The sequence below is a fragment of the Castor canadensis genome, chromosome 6 (genome assembly GCF_047511655.1).
Source record: "Castor canadensis chromosome 6, mCasCan1.hap1v2, whole genome shotgun sequence".
In the NCBI taxonomy this organism is placed as follows: domain Eukaryota; kingdom Metazoa; phylum Chordata; class Mammalia; order Rodentia; family Castoridae; genus Castor; species Castor canadensis.
Window position 1 is genome coordinate 177,112,785 of NC_133391.1, and position 24,545 is coordinate 177,137,329.

A 24,545-nucleotide genomic window follows, 5' to 3' on the forward strand; every position below is an offset into this window, starting at 1 on the left:
CCCAATTACACAGGAGGCAGAGATTAGGAGGATCAAGGTTCAAGACCAGCCAGGGAAAAAGTTAAGGAGACCCATCTCAACCTACAAGCCAGGCACGGTAGAGCCTGCCTGTGATCTCAGCTGTGCAGGAGGTTGTAGGTAGGAGGATCATGGTTCAGTCTGGCCTCAAAACATTAAATCCTATTTGAAAAATAGCACAAAACAAAAAAAAAGGGAGCTGGGAGTGCGGCTCAACTAGTAGAGGAGTTCAAAGTCCAGTGCTGCATAAGAAGGAAATAAATAAAACAACAAAGGTATTTTTAGGCAATGAAGGAGAACATGCTACTAGCAGACACTAAAAGAAATTGTAAATGCAGAAAGAAAAGTGATCACGAACGAAATGTTAGGATAAGTAGGGAAAAGAGAAGAAATGGGCAAATAACTCCAAATTAATAATGGCTATACAAATACTTTGTGAAATTAAAAACATTTCACTAAAATAGTGGGAAACCATCACGCTTAAGCGGGAAGGGGTGCAGGCCTCAGTCCTGCATTGTCTTGGAGACGGCAAAGTGCTGACTGGAGAAGCACATGAGGCATGCACAGCTTCCAGACCACAGAGGTGAAGATGCTGAAGACAAAGACATAACCTGAAAGTAATGATGGAGCAGGAAAAAAATCAACAAAGTCGAAGTACAAAACAAGACGGCAAAGTTAAACTAAAATGTACAAAGTACATTAGCTGACAGATGGAGAGAAAGAAACACAGAACAGAAAACTTGGTAAAAGAACATTTAAAAACAAACATGTTAGTAATTTCAGCATGACTAAAATTACAAAGGTAAGAGGAGAAACTGAAATTAAAGGAAGTGGGGACAAAGGCTGCTTTTTAAAGGGCGTTTGGTGAAACAGCAGTGAAGGGAGGAAGCTCCAGCTGCGGGGGACGGGAAGCCCACTGGCATAAAGGCCGGTAGCCCAGCAGCATGCTCCAGAGACTGCCCCTAGAGGGAGCCCTGCCTGGGTAGACACTGGCAAGGGATGCTGGGATGAGTCAGTCCACAACTTGGTAGCCAAGGCACAACTGGACAGCACAGCAGTTGGAGGTTGTCTCCTCACCTGGAAAGCACAGGACCTGCCTGAAGGAACCCACGTGTTTCCACATCTCTGCCACAGCAACAACTTCAAGTGCTGAAGTCGTAAAATGCCATTGAAAGATTATGAGTGTTCTGCCAAAAATATGAAAACTAAGATATATGGACCAACTCCTAGAGATATATGACATAAAAACTCAAGCAGAAATGGACAGTCTTGTGATGTAGCTAAATGGCTGCTGATCACAGTGGAGACCCCTAGGCCTCAATGACTGGACACACAAAGTTTATTACTCACTCACATGAAGTCTCCAGGGTCAACAGAAGAAAAGTAAGCTTTCTGACCTTGCTGTGTGGCTGACAAAGAGAACTGGCAGCTGGCTGTCTTCGGCTGGTCCTGACAGGACATACTTCCACTTCTCCTACATGTTGCTCTGGACTGGCCCAGGGCCCAGCGCAGCTCAGGAGAGGCAGGGTTGTCTGTGATAACAGGCTCTGCCACACCCTAAAACAATTAATTGAACAAAGTTCCAGGGACAAATGACTTCCCCAGCAAGCTCCGCCAAACATCAGTGTGAAGTGATTACAATCTTAATAAATTCTCCCTGAGAACAGGAAGGAATGCACAGTCCAATTCACTCATGACAGTGCAATGCTGCAGGTCCTGGTAAGAACAGGATGTAAGCCACCATGACCCATGGAGCAAGGGGTAATTATTGTTACAAAAGCAAGTGATTGTGCAGTGCTTACTATGGGTCAGACACTGTCCTAGAATTTATTTGTATTTATTCATTCAGGAAATCAGGACTCAGGAAATGTGTGAAATGCGAAGGGTAAAAATTGGCAGACATACTGAACCTAAGATGGAAGGACACTCCCTAGACAGAGCATCGCATACGGGATGGCGAGAAGCCCGGACTGGACAGACTGCAAAAGCAGACAATCCCGAGTCTTCTCAGTGACCAGGCTGGGACAGCTGGACTCATCTGTGGAAAACAATGGAATTCAACCCTTATCCTTCACAGCACATGCACAAAGCCACTCTAGATAGAATATATACCTAAAGTCTCAAATGCACAGTACTACAGCACCTTTGGAAGACAACACAACAGAGTATCTTCACAACTAAGAATACGTAGTAACAAATTCAATCTGCTATACTCCCACTAATCACTCAACGGAGGCTTCTATTACCTCAGCATGTGTAGGGTTTCTCCCCACCAGCAAACACGAGACTCTTGACAACAACACTGGCCAGCCATCCTCTAATTCACTCCATTCTCACAATGTCCACCTGGAGCTAGCATTGGTCCTGCAGGCTGAGGGCCTGGTCCCCAAGACACCCCACCTTCAGACCATGACAGGCCCAGGCTGATTTCCTGTATTTCTGACTGACTGCTATCATTTGGGGTTCCCACAAGTCCACTTTGGGTTCAATTAATTTGTTCAAGCAGCTCACAGAACTCAGGGAACACATTTAGTGGTTTATTGTAAAGCACAGAGTTGAAAAGGTATAGAGGAGGGGAGGTGTGAGAAGGGACTGGACCTTCCATGTCCCCTCTGGACAACCTCTCCAGGACCCCCCCATGTGCTCAGCTCCCTAGAATCTCCGAGCCCTGAGGAAGTTTCATTCTGTAGGCATGACTGACTAAATAAGTGATGATCAATTTAACCACTGGGCCCTCTCGACGCCTGGAGGCTGGAGGGTGAGGCTGAAGCCTCAGATGGTGACTTGGTCTTTCCTGTGGCCAGCCCCATCCAGAAGTGACCCAGAGGTAGCCAGCAGTCAACACACTCACACACAAAAGACACAATCCTTTCGGAGATGCTAAGGATTTTAGGAGCTATGTGTTAGAGAACGGACAAAGACCCAATATATACTTCACAATATCACAATGTCACAAAAAGGGAACAATTTTTTTAAATTATGAAAAAGATTGATACACTGGACCACTGAAATTCCTCTTAAAAAACACTATTAACAAGTGAAAAGAAAATAAAACAACTATTCCAAATGTACCCCACAGAGAACTGCTCCTCAGAATCATAGGCCATGTCCCTATACAAAATACTTGGGATTGGAAGTGTTCCAGATTTCAGATTTTGGAATATTTTGCTGGCTGAGAATCCTAATCACTTTTTTTCATGGTGCTTGGGATGGAGCTCAGGGTCACACACATGCTGGGCAAGTACTCTGCATGTGAACTGCACCCCAGACCAGTGTCCCTTTTTGAGCACCAACGTGATGCTCCAAAGTTTTCAGATTTTGGAGCACTCTGGACTTCTGGATCAGTGATGCTCAACCTATGAATAACTTGTGCAAATAAATAAGACTGTCCAATAGACCACCAAGGAAAGACTGAAATTGATACTGCACAAAAATGAAACCCAGGTGACCACTAAGCACACAAAGAGGTACTCACTGGGAAAGAGGCAAGTTATAGCCACCAGGAAGTATGTTTTATACCTTCTAGAAAGAAGCTGTTATAGACATTAACAGCTGACTTTAAGTGCTGCAAACACTTAAAAGATGTTCTCACACATGGCTTGAGGTAGTGTTCGTGGGTTTCCACTCTAGAAAAAGTCTAGAATTCCCTAGGAAAGCTGTCATGAATATGATGGGAAATAAAGCCTTAATAAGAAATAACCAAGTAACTTTAGAACTAAAAATCTAATTACCAATAATAAAAACTTCACCACCAAGGCTTCCATCAGATCAGGCATGTGGAGGACTACAGCAGGCTGTGAGGCATTGAAAGTAAAGTAAAGGAAAAGCCAGGGAGTTTAGTGGCCTGTGGGACAACACCATGGCCAAGGCATCACTGAAGACCTGGCAGGAGAGGGGAGAGGGAGTGAGCTGGGAAGAGGTGGATGGAGAGGGACGGATAAGAAATTTGAAGAAATTGTGGCTAGAACTTCCAAACCTTATGGAAAATATGAATTCCTAGGTCCAAGAATCTTAGTTTGAAACTCAAACAAAATAAACACAAAGAAACAGCATGCCCATCATTTTCTGCAAACATAAATGGATCAGCACTAAAATCTTTTTTTTATGGGACTGGGGTTTGAACTTAGGGCTTCACCCTTGCACAGCAGGTGTTCTACCACTTGAGCCACACCTCCAGTCCAGTACTAAAATCTTTTAACACCGTAAATGGTCTGATGATGAGGAACCCCACCCCTACTTGCAAACACTAAATTTGGTGTTACACATCTTCCTCCTAAGTCACAAAAGCTGACGCTGTGGGACACGACCATAGCTAGACAGGGAGAAGACAGGAAAGGACAACGTGAGGAGAGGAAGGCAAGCCATGTCCATCTCTCACTCCCAATGGCAGAATGCAGTCCACGCCCACATCCACACTCAGCTAGCACACAGCGTTTTCTTCTGAGGCTTGCTTACTGTTGCTAAATCAATTAGACATTGTTTTTTAAAGTGACCTTGCTTTACCAATCATAGCAAGGATTACACATGAAGTGAGTTTCCAAGCTAAAAACTTAGTTTTACATCCTCCCGTGATGTAATTTTCAGAAAGACACTGCAAGCAAAAGGGTAAGGCATGGCGTAGGATGTTTTTATTATGCCAGCATGTTTTTAAGTGTTACTTCTACTCAGTCTTGGTGTGTATCTATTCCTGTGTACCTTCCAAGGCACACAGCTCATTTTAGAAAAGAACCAGTTGTACGTTATAAAGAGCCACTCACTGAGTTAACTTTTGGAACAAATTAGTTCATTAAATAAGGACTGCTTGTCACACTAAAACCATCTTACTTATCTTATGCAACTCTCTCACAGTAGGAGGAAAAACATACATGTAACTTCATGTCAGGACGATGGTGAAAAAGCAGTCAGTGGTCTGTCTTAAACACACAAAGGCCCAGGGTTCACCCTACCACTTCAGGATGTTAAGAAGCTGAGATGCAGGCCCTGAACACATTTTGAGAACTGTAAGGTAATTACAGACAGAGGAGACAAGTCTCATCAGCACAGTCAGATACAGAGACACACAGCCTTTAACAGACGGAGGAAAACCAGGCTCTGGACAGGAGTTAACAGGACTGACGGCCGCTGAGGCTGGTGCTGCGGGGTGGGAACAGGGCCGCCGTCTTCTTGAGCTCCTGGAAGCTCCAATGCATCTGCTCCACTTCCGCCCTGTGCTGTGCCCGCACGTGACCCAACTCCTGCAGGAGATGCTCATTGGTGTTGACCAGGGAGCTGGAGGATGACAGGGGATGAACACTGAGCCCTTCCCATGTCCACACCACCCACTGCCTGATTCCAAGTCCACTGGCACAAGGTCATCCCAACACCTGGCTGGGGCCAGGCTCTACCACCCACAGTGATGCCCAGCTCCACCACCTGTCCATGGATGGCCCCATTACTTCCTCCTTCCTATTGGTCACTGCCCCTATGCCTGGCCCTTCCAGACCAAGGTGGGGCTGGGCCTGACCTGACCCCTCAGCCCAGCTAGCTGCTCAGCAGGCTCTGCTCAACACACAGGAGCTGAAGAATGAGTGAGCGGTGGGCATTCCCTCAGTACTTCCCGATGCATGCTTCTGTGACAAGAGGATGACAGACAACCTTTATGACCAGCAAAGCCACACTGTGACCCTAGAGAGGACCCAGGCAACAATGTTTCTAATGTGATGATTCTGACAAGCCAACAGTGCAGAAGAAAAGTCAGTTTCAGAAGTGCTAGTGAATTTTCATCTCCATGCTGTCCTGTTCTCCAGTCAGCCCCAGCCAAGGACATTTAGGGCAAATTTAGACAAAGCAGGGCCACACTGACCTCTGCTTTTTCTGTCACAAAGATAATCACCCTCACTGACCAATTTACTGTGCAGGTGCTGGTCATTGGCTTGAATCATGGAAAACAGGTGCTGGACAAGTCAGCATGGGCCCTAGGGGCAAAAGTCTGCTCACTGCATTTAGGAGTTCTGCAGCCTGCTCTGCCCACAACTAGGCCATGGTGTTGGGGAGCATGACCACCAAGCCACCTTGAGACTTGGATGACCATTGGGCTAACTGTTCTGGCCCCCTTCCTTCATCTCCTCATTCAGCCTCAGCTTGAGGAACCCTCTCCTCTGTAATGCAGGCCTGTGATGGGCCCACAGGGGTCACAAAGGTCAGCTTTTCTTTGTCTGTGATCAGCAGCGGTCACAAACACAGCAGGAGGTGTGATCACTTTAGCAAAGAGAAAATGAGAAAAGAGGGGAAGCAGAAGGAGGGACGGGGGTGTCAAGAACACTGCCCACAGGATAGTCTTCACCCTGACCCTGAGGTCCCAGCAATGGGGCCCACACAACTCAGGTGACCTGTCCTTAATACTCAGCAGCTCACCTCCTTGCCAGAGCCGACTTCCTCTCTGCACCCAGCCTCTCACTTCCCAGCACATGCTTCTCTCAGTAAAGTGAAGGCTCTGCTTGAACCAGCCTGACACTCCCAGTCCCTTTCTTGCCACCTGCCCCACAGCCAAAGAGCAAAGTTAAATCTCTATGTTTCTGAATGATTGGCCATAAACTGCAGAGGGTATGATCCACAGAGCCAGAGCCCAGGGGAGTGGACACTGTACCACATTTCACCATCTCTCATGTGTGCCACTCCACTGGAGTCCTCCAGTGATACCTCCCCATCACATCCCATGGTCCACACACCTCAATGTCCACAGCTCACAGGGCACCATGACACATCACAGAATGTAGAGTAGGAAGGGCCTCACTTTTTATATTCACATCCAGCATAACATGGCAATGCATGTGGGTCCTGGACACCAACCACTGAGATCAACACCAGCTGCCCCTCTGTGGCCTGTAGTGTCACTTGGACTAGCCTCACCCTCCCTGTGCCTCCGCCTCCTTCCTCAGTGTCTCTGCAAATGGCTTGGCAAGCACCTGTGGCTCTCCTGCAGCATCTGTGTGAGCTCCTGGATCCGGTCATAGTGCTCCAGATGTTGCTTCAGCTCCACCACCTCACCAGAGAGTTGCTTCACACTCGTCTGAAGTCCTGAGAGAGGAAGAGAGGTGAAGCTCATTCATACATCCTGACAATTCCAGTTTAAGCTGGATCTGTGTTACCAGAAAAAGCACGGACCTTGAAAAAGATGCTTCTGGCCTAGTACAGTAGCTCATATCCATAATCCCAGCTACTTAGGAGGCTGAGATCAGGAGGATCACAGTTGGAGGCCAGCCCAGGCAAACAGTTCTGGAGACCCAATCTTAACCAATAACCAATAACAGGGTACAGTGGCATGCATCTGTCATCCCAAGCTATGCAGGAGGGTGAGAAAGGGTGGATAGCAATTCCAGACCAGCAAAAAACAGTTTGTGAGAACCCATCTCAAGGGAAAAGAGCTGGGTGTGGTGGCACACACCTGTCATCTCAGCTACAGCAGAAGACATCAGGGATCATGACCTAGGCTGACCTGGGAAAAGGTGAGACCCCTATCTCCAATAAAACTAGAGTAAAAAGGCTGGGGGTACTGCTCGAGTGGTAGAGTGCCTGCCTTTAAGGCGCGAATCCCTGAGTTCAAACTCCAGTACCACCAAAAAAAAACCGCTTAAAGATAGGGTGTCTAGAACCCTTCTGGCTGCCTCCATGGACCTGAAGCTGTCGGAGCAGACACCCCTGGAGTCATACTCCCATGTGGAGGGTAGAGGGTATGGGCCTGCACCAGCAGGAGGCACCACTGGGTCTGCCTGCTGGAGGCTTCTTCCTCACCAGGAAGCAAACTATGTTCCTCAGGGGCCTGTGGTTTGGGTAGGAGCAATAAGAAGCTCACAGTGGCCACAAGTATATGCTGTGTCCTCTGATTCTGCACCCATCACTGACAGCATTTGTTCTGTTTCTGTTTACACAACTTCTGTCTTTTTCTGAGTCTCTACCTCAAGAGGGAAGAAACACCTCACTTAATGGTTCCTTAAATACAAACACAGGACACACAGAAGTCCATATTCAGACAAACCGCTGCAAAACTAGACAGTATCAGAGACAAGGAGAAAGACAGAGAGGACAGTTGTGGCAGAGAATGACAATGACACTGACAACAGACTCTGCTCACCAACAAGTCCAACAGCAGCAGAGCAGCAACTGGCATGGACAAAGAGAGACAAAACTACTTTGAATCTGTACACCGAAATTTCTCCTCGAGGGCTAAGTGAAAGGGATTCTGGGAAGATGGCAGTGGCAGCATGGTCTCAGGACCTCCCAGGACCCCCATGTTAATCAAATACCAACAGTGACTACATGAAAACCAGAACCCTGTAGAAGCCTCAAGACCCCAACACAAAAAGCAAGGACAAGACCTGAAAGCATGGTCGTGCATGGTATCTGTCTGTGGAGAGCAGTGTTCACCAGTAGGGCATCTGACAAATCTGAGATGGGAGAGGCCCCATGTGTCCCGTTTTCCTTGGCCAAGGAGGGAACCATGGTGGATACAGGGGAGGCTCTGCCCTGCTAGTGAGGGTCAGACTAGTGGTCCCATACAGTCTTGAGGGGCTGACTAGTCTGACCCCTTCCCGAACAGGGTCCACACTAGAGAGAAATAGCTGCTTTGGGGAAAGGGGATCAGAACAAGGCATCTGACAGAGGGGAGAGGACAGAGGCTAGAAATCCCCTAAGGAGGCTGCCATAGCTTTGATCCAAAAAGTCAAAAAGTGCCATGACCTGTCTCTTAGACATCCAGGAGAACAAAGTCCATGTAAAATGGACACCAGAAAAGTCCCATAACCACTGCAGGAGTGCAAGAGTGTCTCGCAGACCAACAGCCAGGCCCACAGGACAGATCCAACTCTCACCCACCATTTCAAAATGAGCAAGGACAAACGAAAGAGTCACACTGGAAATGAAGGCCAGCCTAGAAGAAACTTAAGAGCAAAAAGAAAAAAGTAATGCCCCACAGAAACAAAGGAAAAAGCTCTAAATTTACAAAAGGGAAAAGAATATAAAGAAAAAAGTCTTGCCATTCAATAAAACCCCCCAATAAAAGTAAGTGGCAAGAGATCTCTGAGCAGACACTTAACCCAAGAGACAGGTCTGGTGGCATGTCTCACCTGCACTGATTCAAGCTATAAAAGACACAGGAAGATAGGCCAGGTGGGAAGGACACCAGCCCTGAGGTATTTACCTCCTGGCCCCTCAAGGTCTCCTGAAGATAAGAGGAAAGAGAAACTGCTCAAAGGTCCATCCTCCTGAAATGCAGATTATGACCTAGAGAGGTAAGCCAAGAAAAGATACCACCACCACCAATAGTTTTCAAAGTACAGTTGTCTGAATTTAGCTCTTCTTAAAATGGCAAAACAGAATAAAAGAAACTGAAGAGAAGGAAATGAAGATTATCTGGACCCGGAAGAAACAGAGATCAAGGAACTGATCTCTGGACAACTCCCTGCATGGGTAGAGTCCACAGGGCATCCTAGGGGCAGGGCAGCCAGCACCTTACCAAATTCCTAAAAGAACCAAAGAAAACACTGAGCAGGCTGGCTCAAGATAGGTGGCCACAATGGCAGTGAGACAGGAGCTTGTATCTACCTCAGACAGCACTTGCTGCTTCTGGCTTTTGGCATAAAATGATTTAGCACAAAGTCTACCCCATGCATGTTTTAGTACTCAAATTTCAAAAAGTAGTGTTACCAAATAAACTGTTAACTCACCAGTGATCTGCAAATGTAATGCAGATGAAATGTCTGTATTTTTTACTTCTTTTTTCATGCTGAACAAAAGGGATTTTAAGCTACTATTCTCCTCCAGAGATTTATCCAAATGCTGTCTCAAGGTATCCTAAGGGCACAAAAACATAATTAGCCAAGTCAAATTTAGTAGGGCTGGCAGAGTGGCTCAAGAGGTAGAGCACCTCCTATCAAGTGTGAGGCTGAGTTCAAACCCCAGTACTGTCCAAAAAAAACCAAAAAAATCAAGTTCAGTAAAACACATCTACAAAATGGAATGAGACTCTAGATAATCATCACAGACTTTAGCTTCCCTTTACACACTTAAATATGAAGACAAAACCACTCTTCAAAGTGTATTTCCCGGGCAGCAGTCCACCCAGGCCTAATCTCTGTGGCGTCTTCTGGGGAAGGGAAGGAGTGACCAGCAGGGAAAGAAGATGGTCCAGCATTTCCCCTGTGAGGGTGTCCTTCACATCTCAGGCCTGATGCTAGCAGAGCAGGTGGTGGGCACTGGTTGACCCTCCCTCACCACAAAGTCCCTGGGGTCACTGCAGATTCCAGGCCCTCCCTAGGGAATTCCATTCTGTTCTGGCTCCTCATTCTGCAGTTGCAGGCAAATCCCATCAGCCACTCCCCACTACAGGTGAGAGCTGAGGTGATACAGAGATGTGGTGAGGATCACAGTCACCATCAGAGCCAGCAATAGCAGCCTTTGCCAAAGTTCCGTGAGTCACAGGGCTCCTGATGACTCAGGTGAGCTGTCCAAGCCATGTGGAGATGGAGCCATGGATCTGCAGCCCACCTGCCTGCTGCTCAGATACCAGTAGGCACACCTAGGTACCAAGTCTGGGCTCTGAACAGGCCCTACCTGGCTTTCACCAGGGGTGTGAGCACCGGCATCTCCTTGAGATCCATGCCTTGTTTCCAGAAAACCTTTGCCCTGTTCATTCTGCATGCTGCAAGCCCACTGTCAGCATGCATATGCTCACTGGGCTGACACTTCAAGCTAGAGGCAGCAATGGACTTAAGACCATGTCTCTAAGGTTCATCCTTCAAATCCTTCCAAAGCACCTTCCACAATGAGGCCAGCACACAAGCTCTTCCTTCCTTGCATGCTGGGGCCGGGAAGGTAGGTAGCTTTCACTGGTATGTTGTGTGGTAGCTCTTGATTGGACTCTAGGGTGTGGTGGGTGCAGGTGGCAGGAAACTGAACATGTCAGGACTGGGTATGTATGTCTGTTTTGGAGGCTGCATCCAGAGCAGGCTGGGAACAAGGGCTGATGCACAGCAGCAGAGGGGACAAAGACTGGCACACCCATCTTGGTGCCGCAAGGACTCCTGCAGTCTGCACAGAGGCCCACATGTGCCTAGGCCTGCTGTGAGGGAGCTGGAAGAAGATTCCAACCTGCCAGGCCCTCAGATGAGATGATGGCTCCTTGGCAGCCCAGCCATGCTGGGTGGATTGCAGAAGCTGGTGATGGAAGTGTGCTAACCCAGCGCTCACCAAGGGCCAAGATGCTTCATGGCCACACAGCTAACCACAGGGTCAGTACTGCTTGGTGTGCTCGCCAGTAACTCCACAGCTCATCCTGCCACCTTGCCCTGTAACAGTTAGTATGGACTCAGAAGGGAGACCACTCAGATACTTCTGACACAACACAAGGATCAGCTGGGCTGCCAGGTCCAAGTTTAGGTTCTGGTTGCCCTTGGATGCCATCTGGTGGCAGAGTACCTCAAACTCAAACAGGGCCACCTGCTACCTAGCAGCAGGACAGGCAGGGTCCCCAGGATTACCCAGCTAACTGAAACCTGACTTAGCAGGACTGGGGAACCCATACCAGGAGATAGTGGGGACAGGACACTAAGTCTCAAACCAGCTCACCCCTTCCTCTCCCATATCTTCCATCCAGACCCTCTGAGAAGAGACATCAGCCAGTTCAGGAACAGCCAGCAATACTCCCAACACCAGTTCACCATTTCCAAGGGGTCTTGGTGTGGAACAGTCAGCAGAGCCTAGGAGCAGCAGAGTGCTGGTAGGGGAGGGCTTTGTGGCCCTGGAGGAGGAGGAAAGACACAGGCTGTGGGGCAGTTGGACAGTGCAAGGGCATGCTCACCATCTCCTTCCGCGTGTTGTTGAGTTCGGCTGTCACCTCGTTCATTGTCGTGGTGTACTGCTGCTGCTGCTCAGCAAGGCGGCTTTGCAGAGACTTATTTTCAAGTGTCAGGTAGCTAACTCCTTCATTCCCAAGTGCTGCACTGTCCTGAGCTGCTGTCAACTCTTGAACAGATGACAAAATGTGCCTTGCCTGAGCTAGGACGGAAAATGAAGTACTATTATAGTATTGCAGCCAAAGGATTGGAGCATAGACAAAACAGTGTCCTGAAAACAGAGAGGGCATAGAGAGGGACAAAGAGACGTCAGTCCTGGATATCACCTCTTGGTCTCTCCACATATAGTCATGGGCAGGGTGGAGAAGAATCAAAAATGTTTAATTCTAGAAAAAAAGGTGACCCTCAAGCGATGGCCACACATGCTAGGTGGCCATGTCTTGAATGTGTAGGTGAAAGTGTAGCATCTCATCCTGCAAAGCACAGTGACACTGGCCCTGATATGAGGGGCATATGTATGGGCCACGATCCAGGACTACAATTCCCAGGGTGCTGACCCAGGAGGAGTGAGAGGCGACCCAGGAGGAGCTGTGAGGTTGCTCAACGCTGTTTAGCCTCTTTTAGCTCCCAAGGGGACACTAATGCACAGCCCAGGCTGTGGGAGGAAGAAGAGGCCACCATCTGGGTTCAGAGAACTCCTGCCTGGGTCCCCAGTTTGTAGAAGAAAACAGATCCAAGCCCTCTGTAGGGAGGTTACTGTCCTGCCAGGCCCCAAGTCATCTGCCCCAGTGGCTCTAAGAATCCAGCTTGAGTCATGCCTGAGTACAACCAAATACACATTGAAGATTCTGAAAAAACAGCAGCCAGTTTTCCAGCCCTCCAAATCCTCACATAAAGACAGAGTAATCAGAGTCCGACACTGGACAGCTTTCTCAGCACCACGGAATGCTCTGGTCACCATGAATAGGCAAACTGTAGGAAGGTCCAGGTGAGAGACTGTAATACTCATGGGAGGACTACAGTTTCCTAGTGCTGGGACAACTCATTCAATGCTCCAGAGCCCTGGGTGGCTCACATACAGAGGACCCCAAACCCATTGGGTAAGCAATACGTGCCAGCAGACACTGCTTAGACTCACCGAGGAACACTTCGTTGCCATGCAGGGACCTACAGCCACTCCAGCATCTATCCACCAGGTCGAGGAATGCCTCCAGAAGAGCCGTCTCCAGGGAAGCCTTCCGTGCAGGCACAGCTGTTGAGCGTGGTCTGGGAGAAGGCTGTGATGGAGAGACAACATGAGGCTGGTTTTGAGTCTATGAGACAGTGGCTCATTGTAGTATGGTCCTTAATACCAGTGAGCCTGTGGGCCCCAGATGAATATCTCTCACACAGAAGGAAGCCCAGCCCCATGGGGTTGCAGCCCTGATGCAAGAGGAGGGGGGCCTGGGCAGCACCATCTGTTAAACCAGTCCAAGGCTCCCTGTGACAGGCTTAGGAGAGGTGACAGGACAGTATAGGACCCCACCTCCTCCATCTTCCTCCTTGTTCTCAATCCAAAAGGTGAGAGACAGAGGATACAGACAAACAGTGACCAAATCACAGTGAAAAGAGAACTTGGCCTCACAACCTGCACAGCAATCTCAGAGCCAGACATTCTCTACTCAGAACATCAGTCCCATCTCTCACATGGTCCAACGAGGGCAACAGCACTAACAGTGGCCCACGATGGCCCGGGCATGACCAGTGCTGCTAGCTTCCTTTGCTTTTGCCTCAAGGCCGGCTCAGGACCAACCGCAGAGCCAAATACGCACTAAGCATACCACCGTGGCGTCCTGCCCGGGTCAAGGGCCTCTACTCTCCAGACCTTCTGCTTCCATGCCCTTCTCTTCTACCCCTCCCCTAACTGCCCACCTCATACACAGACTTGTTTTCATCTGCGTGGCCCTTGTTAGGTCTCAGGGTGTCCAGCTGGGCCACTGGCCACTGACGGAGACAATGGAGCTGTCCATGGGCCTCTAGGTGCCCCTCAGGGCAGGAGAACTAGCAATCTCTAATCAGGACAAGTCCTTGGGAAAACCACAGGCTCCATTTCTAGGATTCTCCCCTCATAATGGGTTCACTGGTGGCTTCAGCTGGCCACAATGACCAATTCCAACTTTGGAGACAGTTGTATATAAATGTGGGTAAGTCACATGGACTATGTGGCTGTGCTTCCACCTGAACTTCAGGCAGTATAGAGAACATGTGAGCATGGGAGTATGGAAGCAAGCACAAGAAGAATCAGCCTACAAGTGACCTTCACGGTAGGTCACGATTAGTACTGAAAGAGTCCCAGCCCTCACTCAACAGAAATGAGGCAGGCCACAGGCTGCCGACCCTCTACTCCCCAGCTCACTGCTCTGGCATCATTTGTGTTGTGAGATGTCTGCTCTTCAACCTCCGAAGCCTCAGAGCGAGAAAAGGCTGTCTGGCTCCGGCCCTCCGAGCTGTCCCGTCTGCTCAGATTCTCCTCCAAGCTGCTGGGCCCGTCAGCCCTCTCCAGGTTGCTCAGACGCTCCCGGTCCGAGGGCACCTGAAATCTCCCACCAGGCATCCTTCGCTTCCTGTACTTTTCAGGAACAGGCAAAGGATTTAACACTTTCTGTGATGATAAACTTGACTTCTGGGAAGACAAGGTAGAGTCCTCAACATCCATGGAGTCTGTAATACAGAGAGAGCATGGAGCTCTCAGACCAAGTTCTCTGTGGCCCTGTGGCCAAAATTTTGAAAAGGTGAGTATGCAAATATGAATTCATGCACACACACATGGGGAGAGGACAGGGAGACAGAGGGAAGGAAGGAGAGCACAATGGTTCACACATGTGGTTAATGCAAGGGGCCTGGATGAGGCAGACAAGATTTCTGCAAGTGCTCAAGCACATGGCTTATGCTTTGACAAAGTGCACCACATATCAGCACCGTGGCATTTTCCAAGAGCGGTTACAGGTGAGCTGTGACCATCAATCTAAGCATGACTCACTGACCAACAATCATTGGGAGGAGCAGAACACAGGGTAAGGCATCTTTATCCAGGGCAGAGAAGTGGGGTCAGGACAAGCACTGAGCTGGAGCATGACCTTGGCCTCAACCACTGCCCAGAACTCAGAACAGCCATGCCACACCCCTGCACTGCTAACAGGCTACCTGGCTGGTCACCATTTACCCGTCCTGCCACTGAAGGTTCCACAAACATGGCCTGAGAAACTTGTTTGTTCATGTAGAAGGGTGGTTTTTTTTTTTTTTTGTTTGCTTGCAGTACTGGGATTTGAATTCAGGGCCTTGCACTTGCTAGGCAGGTGCTCTGTCACTTGAGCCATGCCCTGTTCCTTTTGCCTCTAGTGATTTCTCAGGCAGGGCCATTCTGGACTGCAACCCTCCCACTTACTCCTACTTACACCTCTCACGTAGCTGTGATTATAGGCACACACCACCATGCTCAGATTTTTTTTTGTTAAGGTGGAGTTTTGGTAATTTTTTTTTGTTTGAAATAACCTTGACCCATCATCCTCCCTATCTGTGCCTCCCATGTAGCTGGGATTACAGGCATGAGCCACCACAGCCAGCCTCATGCACAGGGTTTTCTGATACTTACATCTCATAGATACTCTCAGTTAACTTATCTAAGTTCCCTCATTTTTTATATTAAAAACATAGCTGTCATAATCTGGACATGAGAACTTAGAAGAAAATGTGCATATATCGGGGGTTAGAAGGAGAGGGAGAGGCAGAGGAAGAGTATATGTGTGCAGAAGAAAATCAGCAAGCCTTTACAGACCAGGAGTTTAAATTTGTGATAGTATATGACACTGGTTAAGCATGCTTTCCTAAAATGTGAATGGATGGTAAGTTTCAATGCACTGAATTCTTTCCTAAGACATCTTAGAAAGTTTCACAGCAAACACTAAAAACTGTTTAACTGCTTAGGAAGTGGGACTGAGTGATCACCTGGGTGTGGGGCGAAGCGGGTGTGTGACCCGGGTCCATGCTGCGGGGGGTTCTCCCCACAGTGCCGGTCCTGCGGTGGCTGCCCTGAGCAGCACCCTCTGGAGCTGCCTTTCCTCTTCTCATGGCCCCTCCTCACCGAGTCTCCACATTGGTGCTGGACGCATGGAGGACTGAAGAGATGTTTGGACTCTATTTTGTTGAAAACATTTTAAGTTTTGTTTCGTTAAAAGTTGTATTTTTAAAGTTTGTGATAGTATGTGACATCTATTAAGCATTCTTTCATTAAATTGATTAAAGAGGGGAAAAAATGCCTGAGCGGGTTAGGAAAGCAGCAGTCAAAAATCACTGCAGTGAATCCCAGATGGCTCTACAGTCAGGCAAAGGCAGGACCCGACCTTAAGACTGATGAGAAAGCAATGGTAACCAAGATGGGGTAGCAGTGGAGAGCCACACAACAACCTGCCAGACAGAATTCAGAATGAGAAACAGACACTGGTCAACTGACTTTGAATAAATGTCAAGATAAATAAACAGTCAAAGAGCTTTCAACAAATGGCATTAGAAGAATGACCTCTTAAACCAGGGGTCACACAGCACACACAGACCATCTCTCCCCATGGACCATACTCCTAACACCAAATCCACAGGGTATCTGTGAGAAAACAAGAAGAATCTCCTCAAGCAGGGATGGACAAAGATCTCCTTACAGAACACAAAAGTACAAATCATTAAAGAAAAATGGAAAACTGGACTTCATTGAAGCTAAAATTATGTTCTTTGAAGCACTGTCAGAAAATGAAAGGCAAGCCATGGAATAGGAGAAAATTCACAGTACTTCTATCTGAGTAAGAGCTTGCAGTCAAAACCCATAAGGTACAAGAAGAGAAACAAACCCATAAGTGACAGATGGACAGACCCGAGCCCAAGTGTCACAGAAGAAGAAACACAAACTGTCAACATTCCAACATCATTAGCTTCCAGGAAAACGTAAATTAAAACCATACTGAGATACTACCAGATACATACACTTGCAAGAGGGATTGGGATTAAGGGCACTGTTGGGGGGGATGCAGCTCAGATGGGTCCACAGGTGAACCTGGGATCTCAGCCCAATGATGCCTCAACCACTTGCTTTCATGAAACATTCTCAGAGACTCATAATGGAACAGAAATACAAGAAGCTAAAGCTTACAAGCAAGTCCCAGTGGAGCCCTTCACATGAGGTTTACACTGAGTAGTTTCTAGCATTCCTGGAGGGTCCAAAGACCTAAACGTGCTGCCTGAGCTCAGCGCTGTGTATGAGTTCCGTGCTTTGTAAGAGCTGAGGGATTCTACTCCACAGGGCCAATACTAGCCACAGGACACCTGTCTTGTCTACTTTAGATATTCCCTTTCTCCTCTAATCAGGTGAAGAATACAACTTAAATAGCTGTGTGGTATGACCACACTCAACTTAGGTACAGCAACTTTTCCTTTTATAATTCCATAGTCAGAATTATTAGCATTTGAAGTACACAAAGACTTCATGAGAATCCTTATCAGTCAGTACTACAAACAACACAGCTGTGTGTGGTGAAGCCAGTGCCTGCTGCACACTGGGCCTTTACCACACTGAGCAGCACACCTTGGGGGCGTTGCAGGTCAGCCTCATGCTCCTTCTGGCTGGAGCTTGTGCTCCCAGGAGGATTGCTTAGGTCCCATTCACACTCGGCAATTAGATTCAGGACGGCCTCGTCATCTGCATCCATAACCAAGCACTTCTTGGCTGAGGCATCAGTGCACCAGCCTCTGGAGTGGCGTGGTCTGCAAGGGAAAACAAACTCATTAGCATCAGCAGCCTGCACGTGCTCTGGCCTGCAGGGAACATGCACATATCTCCTGAGAGGAGGAGCTCAAGGCAGCGGTGGTCTGACAGCTCTGGTCACTCTACTGCAAAGGCCCAGAGGAGGATCTCACACAGGACATCTGGCTACCGACAGCAAAGTCTTGAGATACCACCCCATTACCCCAACATTAGATAGAACCCTACCAGGACTGGCTCAAAAATGAAAGTCCTAGGGAGTTCCGCTGTTCCACAATCCCCTTGCAGGCTAAAATTCAGCTTGCTCTTTTCCTAACAAACCCACAAACAGAACACACACGATGCAAGAAATTAAAAAATATCATGTTTCTAGTATCTATTTTTTGCATCAAGGTGAATTACTTCTACACTGATTGAAATGTGAGATGCTAGGATGTGACAGCAGCTCTCTATAAGAAGATGAACGCACTCAAAGCGTCCTTCCTTACAACAAAGGCTGCTGAAGAAATCTCCCTTCAAAATAAACCCAATGCACATTCTATGAATACTGGCTTTAGGAGATGGTTCACTGATGACATCTACTCCACTGTAAGAGGCTGGGCATGATTGAGAGTTCTGTAGAGCACAGCCCAAAGAAAGGGCCTAGGGCCTGGTTCTCAGCCTGGCCATGACACCTGATATCCATGGTACAGGTGCTGGTGTCCATGGTCACCACTGGCAGTTGGAGACTGACCAGAGCCACCTACTTTATCCTTAGTTTTGAACTTTATGACAACTCAGCCTTGCAGCCACCAGGAACAAGCAGTGGTGCAAAGGACCTGAGTGGGCAGGACACTCGACACACATGAAGATGAGTCTGCTGAGACTCTCCAGTCTGAGGAACAGGAAGAAAACAGAAAAGGGAAATGAACAGTTTCAAGGGCTTCAGGATACCACCAGCAGACCCATGTGGGCAGTATGGGAGCCCCCAGAGGGTAGGCAGAAGCCATGACTGCAACAGCCAAGCTTGATGGAAACATCTGTCCGTTGTGCTACTGTGAAATGTTTGCTCTTCCTCCCCATTTCCTAACACTCAACGGACTAGTGTCTCATATGTGCTGGTGGCTGGGTCCTTGTAGCTCCAGAAGGGGCTGTCACCAGAGACCCAGGCAGAATCATCAATGCCAATGATGCAACCAACTGTGCCTACATAATGAAGCCTTCATAAACACCCAAGGACAAGATTTAGAGAACTTCCAGAAAACCAAAATGTGGAGGTCCCCAAGGGTGGTGCCTAGGCAGTCCTGGAAGCTCCATGCCCCTCCCACACAGAGGCCCTTCTCATGACCAGTAAACGGTCGTGTTTCCCTGAGTTCTGTGAGCTGCTCCAGCAAATTAACTGTACCTGAGGAGAAAAATAGAGAACCCCAGTTGGGAAGTCCTATCACCTCACCTAACTTTACTGCACTCTGCAGATATTGTGGCTTTTACAAATTGAGATTTGTGGCATCCTGTGTCAAGCAAGTCCTTCGGGACCACTACTCAACAGCCTGGAATCACTTTGTGACTCTGGTTCACATTTTGGTAATTCCCAAAATATTTCAATACTATTACATGTGTTATGATGGCTTGTGATCAGTGACCTTTGATGTTACTATTGTAATTGTTTTGGGAGGACATGAAACAAGTTGACAAATTTAATTGGTGTGTTCTGTTACCCCAGCTCTCTCCCACTCCCTGGGGCTCCCTATTCTCCAAGACACAATGATATTGAAATCAGACCAACTAATAGTCCTACAATGGCTTCTAAGTGTTCAAGTGAAAGCAAGAGTCATATACCTCCCACTTAAATCAGGAGCTAGACATAACTAAGCCTAACAAGGAAGGCAAGTCAAAAGTCAAGACTGGATGAAAGCTAGGCTTTTTGCACCAAACAGCCAAGATGTGAAAGCAAAGGAAAAGTTATTGAAAAAAATCAAAAGTGAACACACAATACTACTCTACTGAGTATACAAATAATATGAAAGCAAAACAGCCTCATTGCTGACATGGCCTGGATAGGAGATAAAACCAGCCACAACGTTCCCTTGAGCCAAGACTCATCCAGGGTCAGGCTCTAACTCCCTTCAGTTCTAGGAAAGCTGAGGCAAGGAAGCTGCAGAAGACAAGTTTGGCTCACAGCTTTGAAACATAAGAGCACACAATGCAATAGGTATTGGCACAAGGGCAGCAGTGTAAGCCATCCTGGAGATCCAGCTAAGGTAGTGATGAGGATAGCTGTGTCACATAGCAGACTTCCTGTGCAGATCAGACAGCCTTCCTTTGGAAGAGGAAGCTCTCTAGGACTTTCATAGCTAGAAAGCAGAAAAAGACCTGATGTGCTAATCAGCTTTCCATCGCTATAATGAATACCTGAGATAAATCAACTTAAAAGGAGGAAAAGATTATTTTGGCTCATGATTTCAGCCCATGGTCACTTGATCCTGTTGCTTTGGGCCTGTGGTGAATCATGGTGGGAGCATGTGGCAGAGAACACTGCTTATCTCATGCAGGCCAGGAAGTGAAGACAGGGAGTAGAGGGGCCCAGGTCCCAATACCCTCTCCAAGGGCACACGTCCAATGACCTGACTTCCTCCAACTAGGCCCCATCTCTTAAAGGTTCCATTACCTCCCAACAGTGTCACTGGCTAGGGACCAAGCCTTCAACTAATGGGCCATTGGGGGCATTCCAGACCAAATTATGTGACTTAACCAACCATGTGCCTATAATGGAGATTCCTTAACAACCCTGAACAAGGCTTCCAACTTGGAGCCAAGAGGCAGAAGCTCCTGTGCTAGGGACCCTTCTGAACTTCCCCAAAGTGCCTATGACCTGGATGTTCAAGAATGTCCTTCACAGGATCTTTTATAATAAAGGATGTAAGTGAATTGTTTGCCTGAGTGTGTGAAGCCATCTGCAAGTCATCACACTTAAAGGTGGGGAGATTCTGGAAACCCCCAACCTTGCAGCCAAGTCAGGCAGAAACATGGGAACCCTCAGCATCTAATTCTTCCACCTGGCATCTAAAGTGGAGAATTCCTGTTGGAATGAGTCCTTAAACAAGAGTGCCTGGACCACACATTCCAGGGGGTCAGTACTAGACTGAAGTGAAGGTTAGGGTGCTGCCTGGTGCCTGCAGTTAGAGAACTGGAGGTATTACAAATGACACTATGCACTTAGTGTCAGGAAGAAAAGACCTACACAAGTTGAGGTCATGTTGTGAGTGAAAACAGTTCATAAATATATTAAAAAGCTGATTTTAAAAAATACTAGTCTTGGTGTGGTGGTATGCATCTGTAATTGTAGCTATTTGGGAGGCAAAGAATAGGAGGATTCTGGTTTGAGGCCAGCCTACACAAAATGTTAGTGAGACCCCATCTCAACCAACAAGATGGGTATGCTGGCATGTGCCTATAATCCCATGGAAGGCATGCGTAGGAGGAATGTGGTCTGAGGCTGGCCCTAGATAAATATGAGACCTTATCCAAAAAATAACTAAAAGCAAAAAAAGGCTGGAGGTGTGGCTCGAGTGGTAGGATGCATGCCCAGCAAGCATGAGGTCTTAGTTCAAACCCCAGTATTGCGCACACACCACACACACACACACACACACACACACACACACACACACACATATACACACACACACAGTCAGTCGGTCAGTGGAAAAAAACCACCTATAGAGAAGCAAGGATAAGATTTACATCTGACTTCTATTCAGAGACCATGCAAGAAAGAAGAGAGTGGAGCAAAGTAAAGTGTTGAAAGAAAGAAAACATTAACCTAGAATTCCATCTCTAGTAAAATATCCTTCAAAAGTGAAGGCAAGGGAGCTGGGGTGTAGATCAGTGGTAAAGCCTTGCTGAGCATACACAAGGCCCTGGGTTCAAAACCCTAGCACTACAAAAAGAAAAAAATGGTGAATACTGTCTTAGAAAAACAAAAACTGAGGGAATGAGTTGCTAGTAGAAATGCCTTGCAAGAGATGTCAAAAGCAGTTATTCAGAGAAAAGGAGATTGTCTTGGATCAAAAGCGTGGATCTATATTTAAGAAAAGGAGAGCACTAGAGAAGGAATAAGTGAGGACAAAATAACAACTTTTATTTTTATTATTCTTAACTGATTTATTATTATTCTGATTCCTTACCAATAGGTTTGTCCAAAGTAATAATAGAAAGACTGCATGTGGTCATGCATGCTTGTGTATCATACATGCATGACCACAGCCAGGTGTTATGTAATGAACGACACCAGTGACACGAATGAGGACGAAGAATACAATGATGATCAGAGGTACCTGTAGGATCTGTGACATGGTAGTGTTAACTAAAAGTGATGTATAATGCAAACTCTAGGGAAATCACTGAAAAAGGTTAAAAAAAGAAGTATATATAATTTTTAAGCTAAGAAAAATGCAGTCACATAAGATGCTCATTTAAAGCCATGAAGGCAGAAAGACAAAAGACAAAAATAGGAAAAAGAAACAATGGTAATGAATAGAAAATAGTAATGAACACAGGCGATATCAACCCAACTATGTTTGTAAACATTGTACATGTCAATGTCTAAAAACCAACTAAAAGAAACTGTCAGAATAGATTAAAAAAAAAAAGACCCAACTGTACATTGTCTAAAAGAAACCCACTTTAAATACAAAGAAACAAAGAGACCAAAAGTAAATGTGTAGAGACACCACCTAACCCAACCAAAAGACAGCTGGAGTGGCTACATGAATTCCAGATGAGGACTTCTTAGCAAGAGTTGTAAGTGAGAAGAGGGCATCACAAAATGATGAGGGGTCAACTGTAAGATGTCATGATCCTTCACATGTCTGTGGCTAACAACAGAGTGTCAAGACAAGTCAGGCACATCTGAGAAACTTCAAGGACAGAGAACAAATCCGCTGCTACAGTTAGAAACTTCCACACCATCTGATCAGAATTGAGCAGATCCAGAGACCAGAAGTCACCAAGGATACAGCTGACCTCAATGGACAGACTTGTCACCAAAGATATGCACATGGCAAATAAGCACATGAAAGATATTAAGTACCATTTGCCAGGTGGCAACTGCAAGTTGAAACAACAATAGATACCATTATGCACCTGTTAGAATGGCCAAAATTCAAAACACTGACAATGCCAAAGGCTGACAAGATGTGGAGCAACAGGAACTCTCACGTTGCTGGTGGGTTATTATTCAGTGAGATAAAGAAATGAGTTACCATGACACGAGGACACAGAGGAAACTTAAAATGCACACTGATGAATTAAAGAAATTAATAAGAAAAGGCTAAATAGTGTACAACTCTGTATTAGCTCACTTTCTGTAACTATAATGAAATATTTAAAGCTGGGAACATTGTAAAAAAAATAGCTTGTTCAGCTCACAGTTATGAAGTATGGAGTCCAGACATTATGATGCTGGCTCTGGTGAGGGACCCTGTGCTGTGGCATGTCATGGATGACATTATGGTGGGGAGAACGTGAGGGGGAGAGGTCACATGCAGGAAGCCTGAGAAACTCAGGGGTCAGGCTCACTCTCTTATAGCAACTCATTCTCACAAGAACTAACTCTAGGTCCCATAAGAACTATCGTAATCACTTCTGAGGACACGCCCCCAGTGAACTCCTACTAGGCCCTACCTCTTAAAGGTGCCACCACCTTTCAATACTTTGAACTACTTTGACACATGAAACTTCATAGGAAACACTCAAATTACACCTTAACTATTGCAGATTCTAACTACACGACACTCTGGTCTAGGGAAAACTACAGACACAGTAAAAAGGAACAGACTTGGGGATTTGGGAGGATGGAAGGAAAAATGAACAGGTGGAGCACATGAGTTCTTTAGGGCAATGAAACTATTCTGTAAGATACTATTAAGACAGATACATGATGCTATAAAGACAGATATGTGATACTATAAAGATAGATACACAATACTATAAAGACAGATATGTGATACTATAAAGACAGATACATGATACTATAAAGATAGATATGTGACACTATAAAGATAGATACATGACACTATAAAGATAGATACATGATACTATAAAGATGGATACATCCGTTGGCCAAAACCCAGAGGACAGCACTAAAATGGACAATCTATCAATTACAACACTGATGCAAAATGTTGCTAGGGAAATGGGGTAGGGTGTGGGGATAAGTGGGAATTCTTTGAACTTTCCATTTAGTTTTTCTATAAACTTAAAACTGCTCTAAAATGTTGAGCAAAAGACTGAGTCTTGGTGTCCCTCCAAATACAGGCACTGAAACCCTAACCCCCACTGTAAAATGGTGACAGGAGGTGGGGCTTTTGGGAGATGATTAGGTTATGAGGGGGGAGTTCTCACAAATGGGACTAGTGCCATTAGAAAAGGGACCCCAGAGGACTCCCTTTCCCCTCCACCCACATGGAGCCCTCACCAGAACCCAACCATGCTGGCAATCTGACCTCACAGTTTAGCCTAACTGTGAGAAATAAATGTCTGCTACTTATCAGCCACCTCTGTGTGGCATTTTGTTACAGCAGCCTAAACTTAGACACTATAAGTGAAAAAAGATCTCAAGGTGGAATTCTCTACTCATCTAGTGAGCAGACTAAGCCACCATACACACCACTCACCTGTGCATACTATTCTTGGGAAGGAGTCTGAAGACACGGGAGGAGGGAGAGCACTAGCGGCTGGGCCTGTCTCCACTGAGCGAGAACAGGCTCAGCCAGTCTTCCTGGGATTCAGAAGAGGCCAATGCTACCGCAATTTCAGAGCTTCCTCCCTAGTTCACTTGGCTGGTGGCCAGTGTGGAGGTGGGGCCCTCTCCCTGTTCATGCCCAACTCACCTATCTGTGGGTGAGAGCCCAAAGACTGGTTCATGTGCATCT

The 24,545-nt window shown here is 46.8% G+C and overlaps 1 protein-coding gene across 6 annotated transcripts in view; it reads right to left on the reverse strand.

Moving 5' to 3' along the window:
- Nucleotides 1-4,624: 4,624 nt before the first annotated feature.
- Cep72 (centrosomal protein 72) overlaps nt 4,625-24,545 on the reverse strand; it is a 37,006-nt gene continuing 17,085 nt past the window's right edge. For 5 of the 6 annotated variants that reach the window (XM_074077784.1, XM_074077787.1, XM_074077788.1 and 2 more), the window contains exons 5-12: nt 17,455-17,633; nt 15,831-16,019; nt 14,242-14,546; nt 12,985-13,123; nt 11,852-12,048; nt 9,720-9,846; nt 6,963-7,074; nt 4,625-5,286 (exon numbers count right to left, since the gene is read on the reverse strand). In XM_074077784.1, coding sequence (XP_073933885.1) covers nt 5,121-5,286; nt 6,963-7,074; nt 9,720-9,846; nt 11,852-12,048; nt 12,985-13,123; nt 14,242-14,546; nt 15,831-16,019; nt 17,455-17,633 — 1,414 coding nt within the window. In that variant the 3' untranslated portion in view covers nt 4,625-5,120. The remainder of the gene's footprint in view (nt 5,287-6,962; nt 7,075-9,719; nt 9,847-11,851; nt 12,049-12,984; nt 13,124-14,241; nt 14,547-15,830; nt 16,020-17,454; nt 17,634-24,545) is intronic. The other variant, XM_074077785.1, reaches the window with a different exon arrangement.